General features: G+C 41.0%; 1 protein-coding gene across 12 annotated transcripts in view; it reads right to left on the bottom strand.

Annotated features, from left to right (window-relative positions):
• Positions 1-327: 327 nt before the first annotated feature.
• KIAA1217 (KIAA1217 ortholog) overlaps positions 328-19,814 on the bottom strand; it is a 506,736-nt gene continuing 487,249 nt past the window's right edge. For 11 of the 12 annotated variants that reach the window (XM_077268371.1, XM_077268369.1, XM_077268370.1 and 8 more), the window contains 11 exons: positions 19,304-19,479; positions 12,146-12,273; positions 10,201-10,348; positions 8,984-9,467; positions 8,454-8,625; positions 7,954-8,084; positions 7,653-7,778; positions 6,738-6,857; positions 3,668-5,254; positions 3,178-3,303; positions 328-2,566 (listed from right to left, as the gene is read on the bottom strand). In XM_077268371.1, coding sequence (XP_077124486.1) covers positions 2,072-2,566; positions 3,178-3,303; positions 3,668-5,254; positions 6,738-6,857; positions 7,653-7,778; positions 7,954-8,084; positions 8,454-8,625; positions 8,984-9,467; positions 10,201-10,348; positions 12,146-12,273; positions 19,304-19,479 — 3,693 coding nt within the window. In that variant the 3' untranslated portion in view covers positions 328-2,071. The remainder of the gene's footprint in view (positions 2,567-3,177; positions 3,304-3,667; positions 5,255-6,737; positions 6,858-7,652; positions 7,779-7,953; positions 8,085-8,453; positions 8,626-8,983; positions 9,468-10,200; positions 10,349-12,145; positions 12,274-19,303; positions 19,480-19,814) is intronic. The other variant, XM_077268372.1, reaches the window with a different exon arrangement.

Raw genomic sequence — 19,814 nt, 5'->3', positions numbered from 1 at the left:
TATCTATAGCAGAGAGGGAGGAGCTAGAAGCAGAGCTCCTCCCATCTACATAGCTCTTATGAGCTCCAATTGCCAGATTGTACTCAAGAATTGAGAATTTTGAGAATGAATGATCAGTCCAGGAAAAGAAAGAAGCCGATAAGATATATTACAAAGTTTCCTATTTTCAGATGTACTATTGATTTGTGGAATAAAAATTAAAACAATAATTACTCTTTTACACATCATAGTGTACAACCAGCTTTGGGTCTCAGGCCGGTGACTGTTTTGTTTCTCCATACCACCATAAAAAAAGAAAAATCTGCATTTATTCAACAGGACACATCATATAGAGAACCGCATGCATCACTTTATTTTATTTCAGAAAAGTGATCTGCTTTTTACAGATATTTGATACAGTAGTTATACAAATTCAGAAATTTACAAAATCTGTGCAAACTCTTTCTTTCCAAGTTGCCATTGTTTGAACGCATGCATAAACAATGAGCGTTAGGCAATGCCTGGCCAGGACTACAACTGCTGTCGTCTGCTTCGCTGGGATGAAAGGAGTTGTAGTTGTACTGCCCCCTACTGGCCCGCATTGCCTAACTGTACAAATCATGAGCACGTTTCTATGTAAAAGTAAAAAGTATGTCTATGTACAGGCCCGTAATGTGCATCACAGGACAATAATAAAAAAAGAATATGGTCGGCAGTAGCAATCTGAAAAATCTAAACCGATAAATATGTGAAATCTTCCGAGCAAGAGTCTACACGATTCATGTTCTCGAGTATAACCACAGGGGCAGTGGTGCCACTTAAAGGGGGTCGATCATCAAAAATATTACCTATAGTTCTTGTGGGGGGTTTTTTCCATAAAGGCCTCCAAATGAAGTTACGTTACAAAATTAAAATTTTCCATAACTTTATTATTAAAATAAAATATGCTTTGTTTGCTGTATATTTTGCAGCATTGTCAGTGTTTTGCTTTGTGGCAAATTCTTTTGCGCACATTGGAAAATATACAATTGACATTTTGATAGACATTTACCAAGTAACATAAAATATATAAATATCACGACTATAAAAGCACCAAGCCACAATGTCGTATAATATTATAATTTAATAGCAGGGGGCTCGTTAGTCTATAAAATACACGTGAGCTGCTGCAGAACCTCTTTTTTCAATAGTAATGCATATATTCCTTTCTACTATTAATTGATATAAAATGTCTTCATAATTTTACAGAACCTGGGGGATTTATTATGATATTTTGCTGCAGATGGGGGCAACAAAATTGTATAATAATCACTGCAGCTGCTGAAGAACCTCTACCTTAAACAATGAATTTCTGCAAAGCGATCAATGACCGGCCTCTACTGGGTACTGAGATAATCGGCACCTAGGCAATGTCGCTTATCTCTGTGTAGTCAGAATGTGACATTTCTACAAATATTTACATCGAGTGCTGAATATTTCCTAACTATTCTAGTAAGAAAATATTTTCTAGTCCCCAATTTTAGAACTTTTTTTTTTCATTTATAGAAGATTTATTTTTGATGAAAGAATCCCTTTAAGAATATTTCTCTTGGTTGACCCCCTTCCCAGCCCTCCCGAATTCCCCAAAATACTATAAACATATTCTATGTCTCATTATAAGAAAATATTTTGGCAAAACAAAATAAAAGCAATCGTGATGTATAATTGAGAAAAATAGAAATCTGTAGTCAAAGCCAGCATGATTGTAAAATAAAAGCAAAAAAACTCCACGCTCGAAGATTCATCTCCTGCAAGTCCGATAATGAAAAATAGTCTATACAAAAAATAATCTGCATCCTCACGTAATGCCTTCCGAAGATTTACACACACATGCAGACATACAGAATAGTAATATATATACAGTCACACACACACACGCACTAATTTACATAGAAACGGGGACCAAGAAAAGAAAAGGCCTATAATTACAACAGCAACTATCTGGACAAGGATACATCGGTGTGTTATGTACATAGATGACGACAACATGCCAGCGGAGGGCGCTGCAGGTGGTGCTGCACTGACGACGCCTAGACTGATGAGTCTGCACAAGTTAGGAGGAGTCCTTTGGCGTTGCGACCTTGTTGGCGCTTCCATTCTGTGACTTGTAGCTGGTGAAGCTAGGTGTGTGGATGGTACGGATGCTCTTCATACCGTGAGTCAGTGAAGTGGGAGAGACAGAAGTAGAGGGGGAAGTAGCAGAAGAGGAAGGAGAAGGAGGAGATGGTCTGCCATTTGCATTCTGCAGTGAAAATGAGAGATGGTGACCTTTACCTGAATAGGTTGGGCTCTGCAGCTTCGACGTGCCATTATGAACAGGACGGATAAGGGAGGAAGCGTTAACGGTACGACTGGGCTGAGAGTTAGAATTGGTTACGGGGACGTGAGACTTCACAGGCGGATTATGGGGGTTAGAGGTATCATTACACTGAGAAGAAACAGAGCTGCTTTTTCCAGTGTTAGGAGAAAGAGCTGGAATCTTAGAAGCAGATAAAGTAGGGGAAGCAGCCTTAATATCCCCACCAGCTTTCTTAGTACCTCCGTTAGCCTGCAAATAAAGATGGCGGGAGACAGTTTGTCAAAATGTTTAACATTAATACACCAACAGGGGCGCAGGAAAAAAAGCCCCCACCCAAATGGAAACATTTAATGTTTTCACTGGACCTGGCAGAAACCATAAAGCACAGAAAGTTTTGGAGAACTTGGGACGTGAAAGATGTGGCGCCCAACCTGGGAGATAGTGCGGTGCTCTGCTACATGCATTGTGAGGAGAATGGTGGCAAGCGGTTAATGGAATGCGGTGGCACATACATGTTAGTACCGGACGACAAAGACACCACTGCACACACGTGCACTCTGATTTTGGGCTGTCGCATGTTACCACAGTGTAAGCCGAGGTTTCACTCATCTCAGCTGAACATCTTGAAGTGGAACCAAGCAGTGGGTGTTTTTATTGCAGGCATGCAGAGATATGGCAAGAGTGAGATAATACTACAGGATTTCTCATGCCACCAGATCCAGATGTTTAACAAAAACAAGAGTGAAAGCATACGCTATCCTTGTTTTGGTTACACTGATTCAGTAACTTGGCTTGAAGTTATTTTTAGTTTTCAAAATCTTTTTTGTCCTTCCAAAATTGCGTTTCTAAGGTAAAACTACCTGTCTGAATTGACGTTGTGGCTCCTGTAGCTTTGGCTGTTTGCTAGTTTTTTCCATACTTCCTTGTCTAGTTTTAGAAGACATTGGTATTGGCATTCTGCTGGTTTGTGAAGCTCCATTTGATCCCTACAGGAACAGCCAACAGGAAGAGAGAGACAGAAAAAAATAACAAATCAAATGACAGAACTGATTTCACCCAGTGTTCACATTCCATGCTTGACCAACATCATATCAATCTCTATAGTCATGCAGAAGAAACATCAGAGGTTATAAAAATCATGGAAGAAATAAAAAAACACAGGTCATGTCAATCAAGCAGGTTCTGTTTTGTTCTTCATCTGCCCATCACCAAGTTATCAAGCTTATTAAACCAGCATCTTGTTAGACACCTACAGGAAAAGCCAATCACCAGAAGAACACCACTCAGAGGATTAGGCACCAATTTGTCATCGGCACACTGTTAGGTTTTAGCAGTCTTGTGCACTGGTACCTTACGTGCTGTAGTAGGTATGGATGATGGAGTCTCAACAACTGGTTTTGTATCATCCATTAACGCAGATTCTTTAACAACCACAGAGGTGATCATCAACATTTTGTTATTGTCTCTGGATTCTATGAGATCAGATCCTGGTTTTGGGTTCATTTCACTTATTGTACTTTCTAGCTGCTTTATGGTTTGCTCAAGACTGTCTAAGGTTCTGTATGTATTTTGCCTGATCTCATCGGTTCTCGACACACAATCTGGTTCTTCAAAGTTGAGGCCTTCTGTTTGGCTATCGTCTTCTTTGCACTTCGATCTTTCAATTTCAAACCTTTTTGCTTCTTTGTGTTGCTTTACAGTCCCATCGAGCTCCTCCTCATCCTCGTAGACCACGACTTGTAGGGTCTTCTTCCCAGTTTTTGTCCCTGTACGGATGGCTTGGGTGAGAGCCACCAGCTGTTTTTTGGGAAATTTGAACTTAAACTTTTTCTTGACGTCTTGTCTCTGGCCATACAGGTCGTCGGAAATATCTGACTTTTCTTCGTCTACGGGGATTCCTTGGGAGACAGTATTATCGAGAAACATACTCTTCTTCATTTCTGCTAGAGATGGATAATTAAATCTGCTTTTATTTGGAGACAAAAGACTTTCCTGATTATTGACCACTTTGGTTTCTTCAACCTTTTCTTCTTTGGCTGGAGAAACAATTGGTTCTTTATCTTCTTCTTCCTCCTCCTCCTCCTCATCAATCTTTGCCGCTGACATAATTTTTTCCAAGTCATCATCACATTCTTCAAATATTGTTGATAACCTTTTATAGGCGGATTTTATATCCATTGGTTCATCAAAAATGATAATGACCGGCTTTTTGTCTGTGCACTCAACCGGATCTTGTAGGTCGGAATTGTTGGAAGGAATTTTCACATTTTCTTTATCCACGGAAACAGTTTGTACCTCTCCACCTTTCCGGTTTACAATATCTTGTACTTCACCTGTTGACAGGACCTGAACCTGAGTATTCGTGATAATAAAAGCAATGTTATCTGCTGGAGATCTTGGTTCAGGTGATGAGATAGTTGGAGATTCAATGTCCTCACTCTGTTGACTTGTAGTCCTTCGAGTATTCTTCTGTCTTAATACAACTGTTTGGCCTAAATCTAAGTAGGGCATTCCCTGTTCTTGGGTTGGAGAACTACCTACTGGGCTATCCTGGCTCTCTACACTAGAAACTTTGACAAATGTGGATTTGGACTCTGAGATTTTGTGATCTGTTCCTCCATTAACCACCTCTTGCATTGTAGAACTCAAGGGCTTTAGGTTTTTCTTATTGTGAAATTTATATATGCCCAGGTTTACCAATTCTTCATTTTTAATCTCTTTATTAGATTCTTCGCTATCTTTAGAGCTCGGCTGGTCCCTGCCTATTAATAGACTGTAGGTTGACTGTTCATTCGCTACAACCTTCTCCACCTGCCTAATCTGAGCAGAAACAGGTGCAGAACTTGGTATCGATTGAATTTTCCACTTGTCCTCTTTGCTTTCAACAAGTTTTGGGCTTTCAGGACTTACACTTTCTTTTGAAATAATGCATGACACCTATGAGGAAATATTAGAGGGGAAATCAACTTAATTAGAAATGTATTTCTCAATAAAAGTGAAATAAATCTATAATAAATGGTAAGTATGTTGTTAATTATAGAGATGAAATATGCTGACTTACATCTTGACTAAATAAAAAAAAAAATAAATAAGCAAAAGCATTTTAAACAAACTATAGCCGTACTGTACAATTCTAGTAAAATCTAGAGAGAAAGCTAAAAATATTTCTTGGAAATATATAAAAAAAAATAAAATTAAAATTTGTAATATTTTTTTATTTATTCATAAAGGTCTCTAAATTAGTTCACCAAACACATAGATACACAGCAAGGAATATTCACACCCGCTGTGCCTAAGGATGGGGTCACAAGACCGTATTTTCTCTCGGCCGTGAAAATCTGTCCGATTATGCTAATCACGCTCTGATCAGAGAATGATCACCGTGTAATCTGATATTCTCAGATATGGAGAAGATGGGGAAAAAAATGTCACCATCTTCTTTATTTTGTAAGGCCGGGATCACATGTGCGAGAAACTCGCACGAGTCTCGCATCTTGCCGCCGGCACTCGGGACCGGAGTGTGCGGCTGCATGTATTTCTATGCAGCCGCACGCTCCGATCCCGAGTGTCGGCGGCAGTGCCGGATATTGAGATGCGAGACTCGTGAGTTTCTTGGTCTTGCACGTGTGATCCCGGCCTAAGTCCAATTTTTTGACAGAGCCATGGACTTGCATGGATCCAAACCACGCATGCTGCGATTTTTCTTAGGACCGACTCGGTCGAATTAAAATATTGGACATGTGCATGACCCCTTGGACTAACATTGGTCAGAGTGTGATCCGATGTTTAGTCTGTCATCTACAGGAGCTCAAAAGGTTTGGAAGGGCAGATTTCTGACCATAAAAAGGCGCCAATCAACCAATCGGTGCTCATTTAACTCCCTTTTATATAACCGTAAGTGTTGCATTTCCCTGCAGTAGCCACCACAGGCTAAACTAAGAATTACACAATGTCAATCCAAATCATTGGGCTGTTTGTGTAATGCAGGACAGGACAGGTCCTTCAGAGAGAGAGACCCTCTTTTAAAGGTTGCTCTCCGATCTTGCTAAGAATTGAGGATTTCAGCAAGGGGAACCCCCCCTCTATTAACTACGAATATCAATGGGTTTCAAATCCATACAACCCATTTAACTACATTTCCCAGAATGTACGTAATCATAGCAGGCTCTTTGTAGATGTCAAACATGCAAGAAACACAGATTCCGAGCTGTCAGTAAATATACAGACCAATGAGAAACTGTAGATCTGCATGCAAGGTTGAAAGTGAGGTGAGAAGTATCCACTAGGGATAAGACATCTTGTAAGTCAGTTAGATACACAAGAGACGTCTAGCAGCTTGGGATATTGCAGTGGTTTTAGTAACTTTGGGTTAGTTGTATAGGCCTAGAAGGTTACTGATCGGCCTCACACATGAAATTACCTTCTTTTCCTTGGGTAGAGCTAAACCCGAAGTTCTGTAATCTCTCTCGTGAACCTCTGATTTAGGGGGCTCATATTGCACCTTTGAATTGATTTCCACTACAGAGCACTTCTGGAAAGCCTACGAGATGTACAACGTGATACACAATCTTAGAACTGACACAGAAATATTTTTTCTATATTCTCCTAAGTCCTAAGATATACAAGAAATTTAATATATACATAGGTGGTTATAGTCCAAACCAGTGGTGCATCAGCACTCCTGTAGATTGAATGCTATGCCCAACCATGGAGAACCGAAGAGCTGCCATCAGTCTCTTCCAATCGAGTCTAAAGTAGAGGAGGGTGACACCTTCTATAACGCTGAGCTCTGCAGCAGGGAGAGGCTACTGATCAGCTACAAATAATAACTTCCTTTTACAGGTGGGTAGAGAGGTGCAGGGGTATGGGGGAAGATGTCTTATAATGGCCACCACTATTTTAAAGAAGACATGTTGCCAAGTTAAAAGGGCCGCTTTTTGTGATTATTTTATTCATGCTGCTCCTGGGGGGAGTGTCTTTTGGCAACTATGCATTATTACCCTATGAGCCTCGCCTCCTTGGTAAAGACTATAAAAATTAGCACTAGATAAAAAGACCCATATCTCTGGGACCGTATGGTGGATTTTAAGAAAATACGAACCTGAGTACTTGGGAGGGCAGTGGGAATAAATCAAGAGCAAAACTAGCCACTTTGGACTCAGTGACGAGCCCTCTTTTAGGCTATGTTCTCATCTGCATCACTGTTGTAAAACAGGGTCAAAACCCATCCACTATAAAAATAATCTCCTGGATCCTTTCCTAGTTTTCCCTACATGGCAGAAACCTAAAAGGCAAAAACTATTGTACTACATGAAAAATAAAATGAGGCAGTTACCTGAAGTTCTGCCATGATTCTCTCTCCTTCCTCTTCCTCCTCATCTACTTGAGAAGTCTTGATGGGACTCTCCATTTCTGGCTTGATGGTTTTCGGTGGTGGTGGAGGAGGGACGTCTTCCAAATCCTATATTGATTTACAAAGGACATAATAAGGTGTTATTGGGATCCTGGTATAATGCTTTTTGGATGCTCGGACTACATCGCATGAAGGACATTTTGTAGTCACAGACGTACAAAGTCTAGTGATTAACTTGTGACTTGTAGATGGCAGACAAAGTGGCACCACAGACTCCTCTCACCTTGCTGTCTTTCCAGTCAGACGTCCATGAAGTGCTCAAACTACTTCCAAGGGGGTACATGCGACGAGGAGGGGGTGGAGGAGGAGACTTGATTAACTTATCATTTTCTTGCTCACTTTCTTGACCTCCTTCTAAAAGACAAAACAAGTGTAAGCCATAACCACAGCTAACGCTGGTCTTGATGCTGCTACATGACCAGAGATGTGTGGTTCAACTGGATCACTGGTCAGATGTCCACCAACCCTACTCCATATGTATGTAACCTACTAAGAAGAAGATGCAAAGGTCCACGGAGAACGAAAAGCTCTCACACCTTTTCCCAACTTTAGAAATTAATCTATATTTCCTGTTCATAAGTTACCCAAAAACAAACAGGTACCCAATGAGATACCTTTATACGTGTTCTATTTATATTCTCAAAATATAGAAAATCCCACATTAAACACCTAAGATCCTAAAGCTAGTAAGTAAAGGACATTGTTCTTTATCGTGGATCATACCATTGACCTCTAGTTTTTCTAGGCTCTCTAGTTTTGAAGTCTGGGATGGCATTTCTAGGCTGGGTATTGACTTCATTATATTGGCTTGTGCTTCTTCCAGCATCTTCTCAAATTCTTTCCCATTGTAATGGTCCAAGTTTTGTCTTTTTTCTTCAAATTTCCTCTCTGCTTCCTAGAAGGAGAAACATGCAATCAATGCCGAGTATGTATAAACCTGCTCTAGACCACCAATGATGCTGGTAATAATGCCCACTCATACACTGCCATAGACCACCAGGGATACACAATTTAACTCTTTCTTTGGTCAAGGCTACCAGTGATACTCATATCAAACCCTTCACTGCCGCAGACCTCAAGGATATTAGTATTACCATAAACCCACTCCCTACCTTAGCTAATTATGAGTCCTCAGTCCTCCTAACTTTCCTACTCACTGGGACTACAATGTCTTGTGAGGGAACATTGGGGGGCCATACAATAAAGTCTGACACCATTATGCATAAAGAATAATACTCTAGTATTTCATGTACCTCTATAGACACTGCTCGATTCCTGTAGCTTACATGTTGAATTTCTTCAATAAATAAGCTTTGGCCAGAGGATCCGTTGTTTAGTTGAGTAGGTTGTGCCGTTGGAGTGTGCTCCGGTGTCGCAGGAGCTGCTGTGCTTGATGACTGGTGATTTGCTGATGAATCTACTAAATTGCTGCTCTGGGTATTGGAAGTAAAGGCATGGTTCACCAGAGCTGAGGAGTGTTGGGATTGCTGCATGAGGACGGGTGAACTCTGCACGTGGAGAACTTTAACTCCAGCAGACAACGGTACCACCTCTGACTTCACGGAGGTAGTCTGGCCTTCTACTGTGGCTCCTGGTTCGATCGGCGCTGACTGAAGATAGACTTTACTCTTCTCTTCTTTGCTTTGGATCATTTCCGTTTCGGTAACTTTCTCGCTGATGGTGTATTGGTTATTTTGATTGTAGTCAACAGTCTTGGATGATCCATCAGAAACATGTCTAGAGATAAAATAAAGCAAACACCATGTGGCCACGAGAATTGTTTGAGATGAAGCGCTCTTCAGAATTTTGCTAATATTGAAGTTGCGGTACCACTTTCCTTCATTTTCCCCTAAGCACATGCTTTCATAGATAACAGTGCAGCAACGACACTGTCCATGAGATCTAGTTGAGATGAAACAGACAACTCTATACAACTGCTTGTCCTAGAATATGGCTGTGTTACCCCCTTAAAGTGTCCTGGTTGACCTCAACTTCTACTAAAATATGAAGGAGGTTCTGTTGCCTTAATGGTCTCCCACGGGTGTCAGGATTTTTTTTATTAAACTGGCTCTGTTAAGATTATGTTAAAAATTACACAAGTTTTTCAGCTGTATAGATTACAGAATAACAAGAAAAATGACACCTGTCTTGTAGTAATCCGATGTGCCAGTGCTAAGAAATCCATCTTTTGAAGTAACATACAAAGTAGCCTGGAAGTGCATTGGGGCGTGTTGATGCACCCTGAGCGTATGGACACGCCCCCAATGCACTTCCATCCTGCTTTGTATGTGACTTCAAAGCTTGATATCTCAGCGCTGGTACATAGGATTCATACGAGACAGGTATCATTTTTATCGATGTGATGAGACCTAAACAGCCATGCCACTTGTTTCAGTAATAAAAAAATCCCGATCTGTTCCTTTTAAGTTTTAAACATGAAAAAAAAATGCATGTATTGAATTGAGCTCACCTTCTTAAGGCAGACAGGGCATCAGTCATGTTTCGGATCCTCTTCAGTAAGCTGTCCAGTTTATGTGGCTCCTCCTTCAGAAACCTAACTGCTTCCACCTCAACCCGTAAGACAGCCCTCATTTTATTCTGTAGGTATGGAAATTCCCCTAAAAGTACAAAGAACATGCTACCTTTATGTTGAAGACTTAATGATGTCAGAATAAAGGCAAGTTGACTTCACTTTGCCCAAAAATTTCAAAAAATTATTTCTTAATAATATGCAAAATATAAAAAAATCAATAATTGCAGAAAAATCTAATTGAACATTCTAAATTTTTGCACTAAAACACGTTATGGACTGACTCACTTCACACTACAGGAACGGGGGTCTTACACTTTTGTAATACACGACGACATTTTAGGTTGTAATGACACCACTAGGTGGTGCTATTTTATCAAATTTTGCCCAAAAAGTATCATATCTAGCACAAATCTTTACACCCGTGTCTAAAACTATATATATATATATATATATATATATATATATATATATATATATATATATAAATATACGTGTATATGGTGTATGAGCAACAAATTATACCAAAAAGGTGGTAATGATCATCATTTTTCATACATAGGTTGAAATACAGTTATTAACCAAAACATAAAACAAGTGGATATGAGGCTGAAAACTGGGTGAGTAACAGACACACTCTGCTACAAAGGTGAGGTTGTGGAAGACAGTTTCATCCTATAGTAAAATATATACTTTATTAATATTATTAAAAGTAACATAGAAAACCTAATATTATGTCTGAATATAATACGTCAAACCAACTGGCATAGTGGTCAGACCGAATTGTTACTTTTAATAATATTAATAAAGTATATCTTTTCATATGGGGGGGTTCTTGATGTTAGAGGTGTTTAGGTTCTCTATGATTTATACTTGGAAGAGTTTCATGTCACAGGTCATACAACTTGGCAAGACTAAGTCCAGAAAAAAGATACAAGGCCCCCCACCCCCGATTCATCAAAGCAATTTTTATAGAAAATTTGCAAAATTTTTATGCAATTTGAAGTTGCTGAAAACTGTGACTTTTGGTGTTTTTATGCAGTTTCCCCAAGCTCTGCCAAAACAGGCAAATTGGGATGGGGGGCTCGTCAGCACAACTTGTGTAATTCCTGATGAGCTGTGGTGTTCCCTACACCAGAACTCTTACTCCAGGCAGAGACTCTTGATGCATCAGGGACGTCTGACTGTCAATCTATCGCCCCATCAAGATCGATGAGTAAATCTCTGGTCTTGATGAATCGGCGCCTTCTCCCCCAGGCAAAAATTTCAAAGCAAAAAGGGGTTTCAAGATGAGGGTTCTTGGAAGTTTGGGGCTGCATTTAGACAAATGGAATTTAGGGATTTGGTTAGGATTTAGGGTGTCCTCAATGCTGAGACATACAGGCAGATACTTATCTATCCTGCAATACCATCAATGAGGTGTCGGATTGGTTCCAAATTAATTCAGTAGAAGGAAGGTGACCCTAAAGAACTATCTTCAGTGTAAAGAAGAACAAAAAGTCCTGGAAGTGGTGATCGGGTCCCCACAGAGCCTACATCATAGACTCAGCCTGGGATTACACAAAGAGATAGAACAATTCGCACAAGTGACATCCTGAGAAGATCTGGGGTTAGTTTTCTCAGATGTTTGGAACGACCTCCTGCCGAGATCCTTCAGTAACAAGTGCCTAGAAGAAGTGATGCCTTGATGCAGTTTTGGTTACTCAAAGTAAATTAAGAAAACTAAATCATTACTTGGTTAATTGATAAAAATAATAGCTCTTCTGTCTGTAGAAGCGTTCTGACTCTGCAGCATTTTTTTCACCCCTGCCGAAAAGTTTGTACACAGTGCGGTATATGATGAACAAGAAGAACCTAAACACACGTGACGTCTCTTAGTCCCTACCTTTCAGATTAGAGACGGCTTCACCAATCTGACGCAGGACAAACGCCCAATCCTCCACGTCCTTCAGAGTGACTCCTCGGGTACAGCTGGAATCCTTCTTTACGTCTTCTACAAAACTCTCCAAGTCACTGGAAGAAAGAGCAGCAAAACTCATAATCTGACATCATTTTGATCCTAAACCCATTCTCTTGGTTAAAGGGATTGTACGGGATTAGAGAAATATGTTTTCTTCCAAAAAAATAGGCCACACAGACACCTCTGGCCCTTCTCCATTGTTTGTGCCTCATCATGTCAGTATCAGGGGGAAGATAAGCTTTGTTGATGCCCAATTTAGAGGTGTTACCTCCACCCCTAGACCCATGATGGACAAACATTCATCCAAGAGGTTAGCCCCAATTTATCCAGCGTCCTAGGCAGCTGCCTACTGTGCCAATCCCTTTTTTAGCCTTGCTCTTTAATTAATTTGGTACATATGTCCGGAAGACAGCGCACAGGAGAAAACAATTCAACCTCTTTCTCAGCAGCCATTATTATATGTGAATACATGCAGTTTAGTATTTTTAATAGTGAATCCTGAGACATGTCCGTTTAAGAAAAGAAGAATAAATTCTTGGAAATGTGCATTAATACAGAGAATTTCCGGGAGGAAATCTTCAGGATGCGTTCAGATCCTGTGTTTTCCTTGCTCTGCAGTTTTGGCAAAGTCTATGAATATGAACAGAAAGATTTACCAATACAAAATAATTTACCGCATTCGCTGGATTTTCTAATGACGTGTTCCACCACGAGGTCCTATGCCCGGAGAGATCGGACAGGCAGAACAGCGCTCTACAACCGGCGTCTCCCCAGGCTAGGGATAGTGGGAGTTGTAGTTCCAAGTCAAAATACTCCCCCATGAAAAACGTAACCCTTCCCATCCTTTGTAGCAGAAAGGGGCAGCATCACCCTCATCTTCCCAAAATCTTAGAGTATGGCCAACTTTATTGCCTCCTATTCAGATCAGGGATGGACCCAATTTCATCTGCGGCCCCCCAGTTACAATGTCCAATCCATTCTTATGGATGTAACCCACATCTATGGAAAAAATTTTGTTAGGTCCTTTGAACAAAAAGTCATTTTCGGAATCTGGGCTTCGGCCTAACAGACCCTAATTCTACTTCCCGTCTCACATGTATTGTCTGCCTGTAGCCCCTGCTTGGCATTGCATACTAAACCTGGATGTGCATAGAATTGCAGGGGAGCTGTATACATTCGCATACAGTCAGCGCCCCCTAGTGGTGGCTTCAGACTGCCAGAAATGTATCATTCATCTCTGAGGTTGCGAGATGAAAAGAAGGGGAACTGGAGGTTTCAAAATGCGTTTAAAGCGAAACAGTCACCAGATTTCTGAAAATTAACTGCATACATATATAAAGAACTCTTATCAAACTGATGAGGCTGGTGTGCTTACTTTGAAAATACATTTCAGAATGTCTGTATCATTTTTTAAAGCTTCCTTGCCTAATGATAAAATGAATCTTTTAGAAGTTCAGCCAAAGCTGGAATTAGATTAGGCATATCTGGGTACAACTTGTGCTTTTCTCTTACTTTATCATATCTCTTAGATCAGTATTTTGTGCCAATATTAAATCTGACATTTTGCAGCTTCTCTTAGCCGTGGCTACTTTTTTTTTTTTTTTTTTTTAGCCAATTGTGTAGTAAGGTGAAAAAATAAGTATCTAAAGCATATAATAATTGTGGTGCGGGCCATGGATGCCAGTTTTTAGTGTATTTTGAGCTATAATTTTTGTGCATTTGGAATAGTAAATCTGCCTTGATGTTTGTGTCGGACACAGGGAAATGAGATTGTGAGCTCTGTTGGTGACAAGGACGTATATGAAAGGCGACGATCTCTGATAAATAGATACCAAGATCCTTATATAATACAGACATTATTAAAAAGATCTCTTAGACCTGAGGAGGCAGGCGTAGTTACTTTGAAAATTGTTTTATGAGCCTCTTATTAAAGTGATTATTTTAGGCATCTGATGTCTATCTCGGATAGTTATTGTAAATACAAGCAATTTTGTAATTTACTGCTTATTAAAATTTTCAGCCATTCTTGAGATATTAACACTTTTATTTTAGCTACAGCTCGTTTCCTTGGAAACCGACCTCTGCTGCTAGACAGTAAAACACAGCAGGGCTTACAAGCTCTTTACTATAAAGCTATTAGGCATTGTTTTGAAACTGGCCAGGATGGCTGGAGCGCGCTGCTACCTCCTAACCCTGGACAGCTTTATCGCAGTGCTTACAAGCTAGACAGCAGCAGCGGTCGGTCTCCTAGGCAACAAACGGTAAAAAAAAAAAAAAGAAGAAAAAGGTGTCAAAATTTCAAGAACGGCTCCAAATTTTAATAAGCAGCAAATTGCAAAACTGCTTGTTTTTAGATGCACTATCTGACAACAGCCATGTATTAAGAAATAACTCTTTAATAAAAAAAAAGTAATGAAAACATTCAAGAAAGCATAATACAGATGTTCTGATATCGTTTTCTTAAAAGTAAGTACACCAGCCTCGTCAGGTTTAAGGTTTATTTAATAATGTTTGTCATGTGAAATCTGGTGGCAGATCCAGTTTGATAAAAGTAGCAGACCTTTGTCAGTGTGAACTAGGCGTAGATCGGCGACAGGTTTACCGCCACTTCTGAAGAGCGCATAACTGATAAAAGTGGCAAATTGCGTAAATGTGGAGGATGCAATAATCCCTGGTGCGTTTTACATAGATTGAGGGGCGTCCGCAGACAAGATGAGCGCCTTATTCAGGTGCGACGGGTTACAATAGGAAATAGTGAAAATGGATGCGGGTGGATATAGCGGCAGACACAAGATGGGTGACTGATTTCACCAGGACCATCCCCGGCCGCCGCAGGGACGTTCCGTTAGAGGGAGCGGATCGGCACAACAGCTGCTGGTGTCTCGGAGACGAATCGCTGCTGAAAACGCTGTCACTGAAAACCGAAGAGCTGAGAATAAAATAAAAAATCCCCTAAACTGGAACATTTCTATAAAAATGTCAGCGTCTGGTAGACTGTGAGGGGATTATGGATGTAGACCAAGGGCACCGATATCCGGCAGTAAATATGGACAGATTATGTGTCCTCGGTGACTAATGACCTTCTGCAGGAGGGGAGAGGAGGAGAAGACTGCGGCCGACAACAGCGACATAAATCCTGTGTATTACAGAAGGCGAAAAGAGCAACTGCTGCTTGTATCAGTGCTTGATTATGGTATGAAATGCTGGGAATTGTAGTTCCACATGAGCTACTGGTTATAAGGAGAGGACTTGTACAGGTCCTTCTCAAAAAATTAGCATATAGTGTTAAATTTCATTATTTACCATAATGTAATGATTACAATTAAACTTTCATATATTATAGATTCATTATCCACCAACTGAAATTTGTCAGGTCTTTTATTGTTTTAATACTGATGATTTTGGCATACAACTCCTGAAAACCCAAAAAACCTGTCTCAATAAATTAGCATATTTCACCCGTCCAATCAAATAAAAGTGTTTTTTAATAACAAACAAAAAAACCATCAAATAATAATGTTCAGTTATGCACTCAATACTTGGTCGGGAATCCTTTGGCAGAAATGACTGCTTCAATGCGGCGTGGCATGGAGGCAATCAGCCTGTGACACTGCTGAGATGTTATGGAGGCCCAGGATGCTTCAATAGCGGCCTTAAGCTCATCCAGAGTGTTGGGTCTTGCGTCTCTCAACTTTCTCTTCACAATATCGCACAGATTCTCTATGGGGTTCAGGTCAGGAGAGTTGGCAGGCCAATTGAGCACAGTAATACCATGGTCAGTAAACCATTTACCAGTGGTTTTGGCACTGTGAGCAGGTGCCAGGAAGCATGAAGTGCTCCAAAATCTCCTGATAGCTAGCTGCATTGACCCTGCCCTTGATGAAACACAGTGGACCAACACCAGCAGCTGACATGGCACCCCACACCATCACTGACTGGGTACTTGACACTGGACTTCAGGCATTTTGGCATTTCCTTCTCCCCAGTCTTCCTCCAGGCTCTGGCACCTTGATTTCCGAATGACATGCAAAATTTGCTTTCATCAGAAAAAAGTACTTGGGACCACTTAGCAACAGTCCAGTGCTGCTTCTCTGTAGCCCAGGTCAGGCGCTTCTGCCGCTGTTTCTGGTTCAAAAGTGGCTTTACCTGGGGAATGCGGCACCTGTAGCCCATTTCCTGCACACGCCTGTGCACGGTGGCTCTGGATGTTTCCACACCAGACTCAGTCCACTGCTTCCTCAGGTTCCCCAAGGTCTGGAATCGGTCCTTCTCCACAATCTTCCTCAGGGTCCGGTCACCTCTTCTCGTTGTACAGCGTTTTCTGCCACATTGTTTCCTTCCAACAGACTTACCATTGAGGTGCCTTGATACAGCACTCTGGGAACAGCCTATTTGTTGAGAAATTTCTTTCTGGGTCTTAAGGTACCGTCACACTAAGCAACGTCGCCAGCGATCCGTGACGTTGCAGCGACCTGGATAGCGATATCGCTGTATTTGACACGCAGCAGCGATCAGAATCCCGCTGTGAAATTGCTGGTCGCTGCTAGAAGGTCTGCACATTATTTGGTCGCTAGGTCGCCGTGTATCGCCGTGTTTGACAGCAAAAGCAACCATACCAGCGATATTTTACACTGGTAACCAGGGTAAACATCGGGTTACTAAGCGCAGGGCCGCGCTTAGTAACCCGATGTTTACCCTGGTTACCAGCGTAAAATGTAAAAAAACAAACAGTACATGCTCACCTGCGCGTCCCCCAGCCTCTGCTTCCTGACTCTTACTGATCGCCGGCCCTAAACTGAAAGTGAAAGTAGCGGTGACGTCACCGCTGTGCTGTTAGGGCCGGAGCTCAGTCAGCGTCAGGAAGCAGAGGCCTGGGGGACGCGCTGGTGAGTATGTACTGTTTGTTTTTTTAACTTTTACGCTGGTAACCAGGGTAAACATCGGGTTACTAAGCGCGGCCCTGCGCTTAGCAACCCGATGTTTACCCTGGTTACCCGGGGACTTCGGCATCGTTGGTCGCTGGAGAGCGGTCTGTGTGACAGCTCTCCAGCGACCAAACAGCGACGCTGCAGCGATCGGCATCGCTGTCGCTATCGCTGCAGCGTCGCTTAGTGTGACGGTACCTTAACCCTCTTGCTTGAGGGTGTCAATGATGGCCTTCTTGACATCTGTCAGGTCGCTAGTCTTACCCATGATGGGGGTTTTGAGTAATGAACCAGGCAGGGAGTTTTTAAAAGCCTCAGGTATCTTTTGCATGTGTTTAGAGTTAATTAGTTGATTCAGAAGATTAGGGTAATAGGTCGTTTAGAGAACCTTTTCTTGATATGCTAATTTATTGAGACAGGTTTTTTGGGTTATCAGGAGTTGTAGGCCAAAATCATCAGTATTAAAACAATAAAAGACCTGACAAATTTCAGTTGGTGGATAATGAATCTATAATATATGAAAGTTTAATTGTAATCATTACATTATGGTAAATAATGAAATTTAACACTATATGCTAATTTTTTGAGAAGGACCTGTATAATGCAGTCATGTGACGCCAGCACAGAATATAACATTTATACTGTATACAAGATACAGTATTCCAGGAGATACACATATATACGCATTTCTAGACACAGCAGGTGAAGTAAGTATTGAACAAGTCATCCATTTTCTAAGTAGATATATTTCTAAAGGTGCTATTGGCATGAAATTCTCACCAGATGTCTCCAACAACCCATCCAATGCACACAGGCAAAGAAATCAAACCAGAGATGTGCATAACTTCATTTATGAGTAGTAATGAGAAATGACACAGGGAAAATATTGAACACAAGGAAAGAACAATGGAAAGAATGAAAGAAAGAGAGTGAAAGATAGAAAGGAAGGAAGGAGAAATTAAGGAAGGAGAAAGGAAGGAAGGAGAAAGGAAGGAAGGAGAAAGAAAGGAAGGAGAAAGAAAGGAAGGAGAAAGAAAGGAAGAAGAAAGAAAGGAAGAAGGAAAAATGAAGGAAAGAGAAAGAAAGGAGAAAGGAAGAGGGGAAAAAGAACGAAAGAGAGTAGGAAGGAAAGTGAAAGAAAGAGGGAAGGAAGGAAAGAAAAGAGAGAAGCAAGAAAATAAAAGAAGATAAGGAAAAAGAAAAGGAAATAACCTGTTTTTCTTTTCTTAAATTGTATTTACACAGTTTATATATTTTCTATTTCCTACTGCTAATATATCACCACTGGATTCTGTAGCGCAGTACAGAGATTGTCATCATTCTCATCAGTTCCTGTCCCCTATTTCATCTCTCATACACATAAGGGATGATTTCATAGGAAGTTAGATTACCTGATAGTATATTTTGGGTGTGTGGGATAAACCCAAGTACCCGACTGAAACCTATACAAATATGGGAGAACACCGAAACTCTATGCAGATGATGCTTGGATTAGAACCCATCTTTATATTATGATATATATACAGGATTATGGTTGAAACATAGGTTGTTACATTTTATATAAATAAAAATTCTCCTATTTCCTCCTGGTTTTCAAGATTATGCTGTCATTCAAAATAATTCTTTACCAGGACAAGTCGTGTGATGGACTCACAGGTGCACAGCTCAGTACAAGCGTGATGGACTCACAGGTGCACAGCTCAGTACAAGCGTGATGGACTCACAGGTGCACAGCTCAGTACAAGCGTGATGGAATAACAGTTGCACAGCTCAGTACGAGGTCATACCACTGTGTGAGCGCCACATGATCAGGGCGGGTTATTTAGGTCATGAAACTAAAAGTGAACTTCTGAATTGGGTAAAATTGCAAAGTGCTTGTGAAAACCAGTAACTTTGAGATTCACTTATTAAAAATCACCTTTATTCTCTACAAAAGAGGGATTTTTAATAGTTTACTGCTGGTTGCCCAAGTTAAAGCTGCCTCTGCAGTTTACCAGCGTTAGATGGTTTTCTAGGCAGAGAGCAGCACTTACAAACTCTTTGCTGTACAGCTCCAGGCACTGTCGGATGGCTAGATCAGTGGGTTGTGTCTCTTTTACGCCTTTTAGGATATTTCCATTTACTAGAGAATCGTGTCTGATTTGTTTTTGTCTTGTACCTTAACTTTAGGACGATCTGCTCCTCGTCCTGGAGGTATTTCTGACGCTCTTGCTCCACCATGACGCGTTGTCTCTGCACCGGGTCCTCCAGGTTTTTGACCATTTCGGACATTTTACTACTGAGTTCCTGCTCGGCTTTCTTCATCATGGTTCTCACCATTTCCTGGTTCTGCACCTGCAATAATAAAAATAAAAAAAGTTATTTTTTTCTTTTCCGTTCCTGTGATTCTCTTCTCATGGTGAAGGTGGAGTCAGCGAGGAGACGGTGATCACATAGTAATACTGGGTGAGATGGAAGATTGCTCTCTGCTTTCACCATAAACCCAGCAGATATGGATGACGACGAGGACTACTTAGACGCAGAGGCGCAACTTGCAGATCATGGCCCCAATGCAAAAGTTCTAGCAGGGTCCTCAATTAGCGCATGTATTTAATAGTATTGGTCAAAGGGTGTTCTGGGCCCCTCTAGGGCCATGGGGAATACAGTTACACCTCTCATTAGAATTGATT

Source organism: Ranitomeya variabilis, chromosome 6, assembly GCF_051348905.1.
Source record: "Ranitomeya variabilis isolate aRanVar5 chromosome 6, aRanVar5.hap1, whole genome shotgun sequence".
NCBI lineage: Eukaryota > Metazoa > Chordata > Amphibia > Anura > Dendrobatidae > Ranitomeya > Ranitomeya variabilis.
Note: the sequence above shows the minus strand (reverse complement) of the source record. Positions and strands in the feature narration are given on the sequence as shown.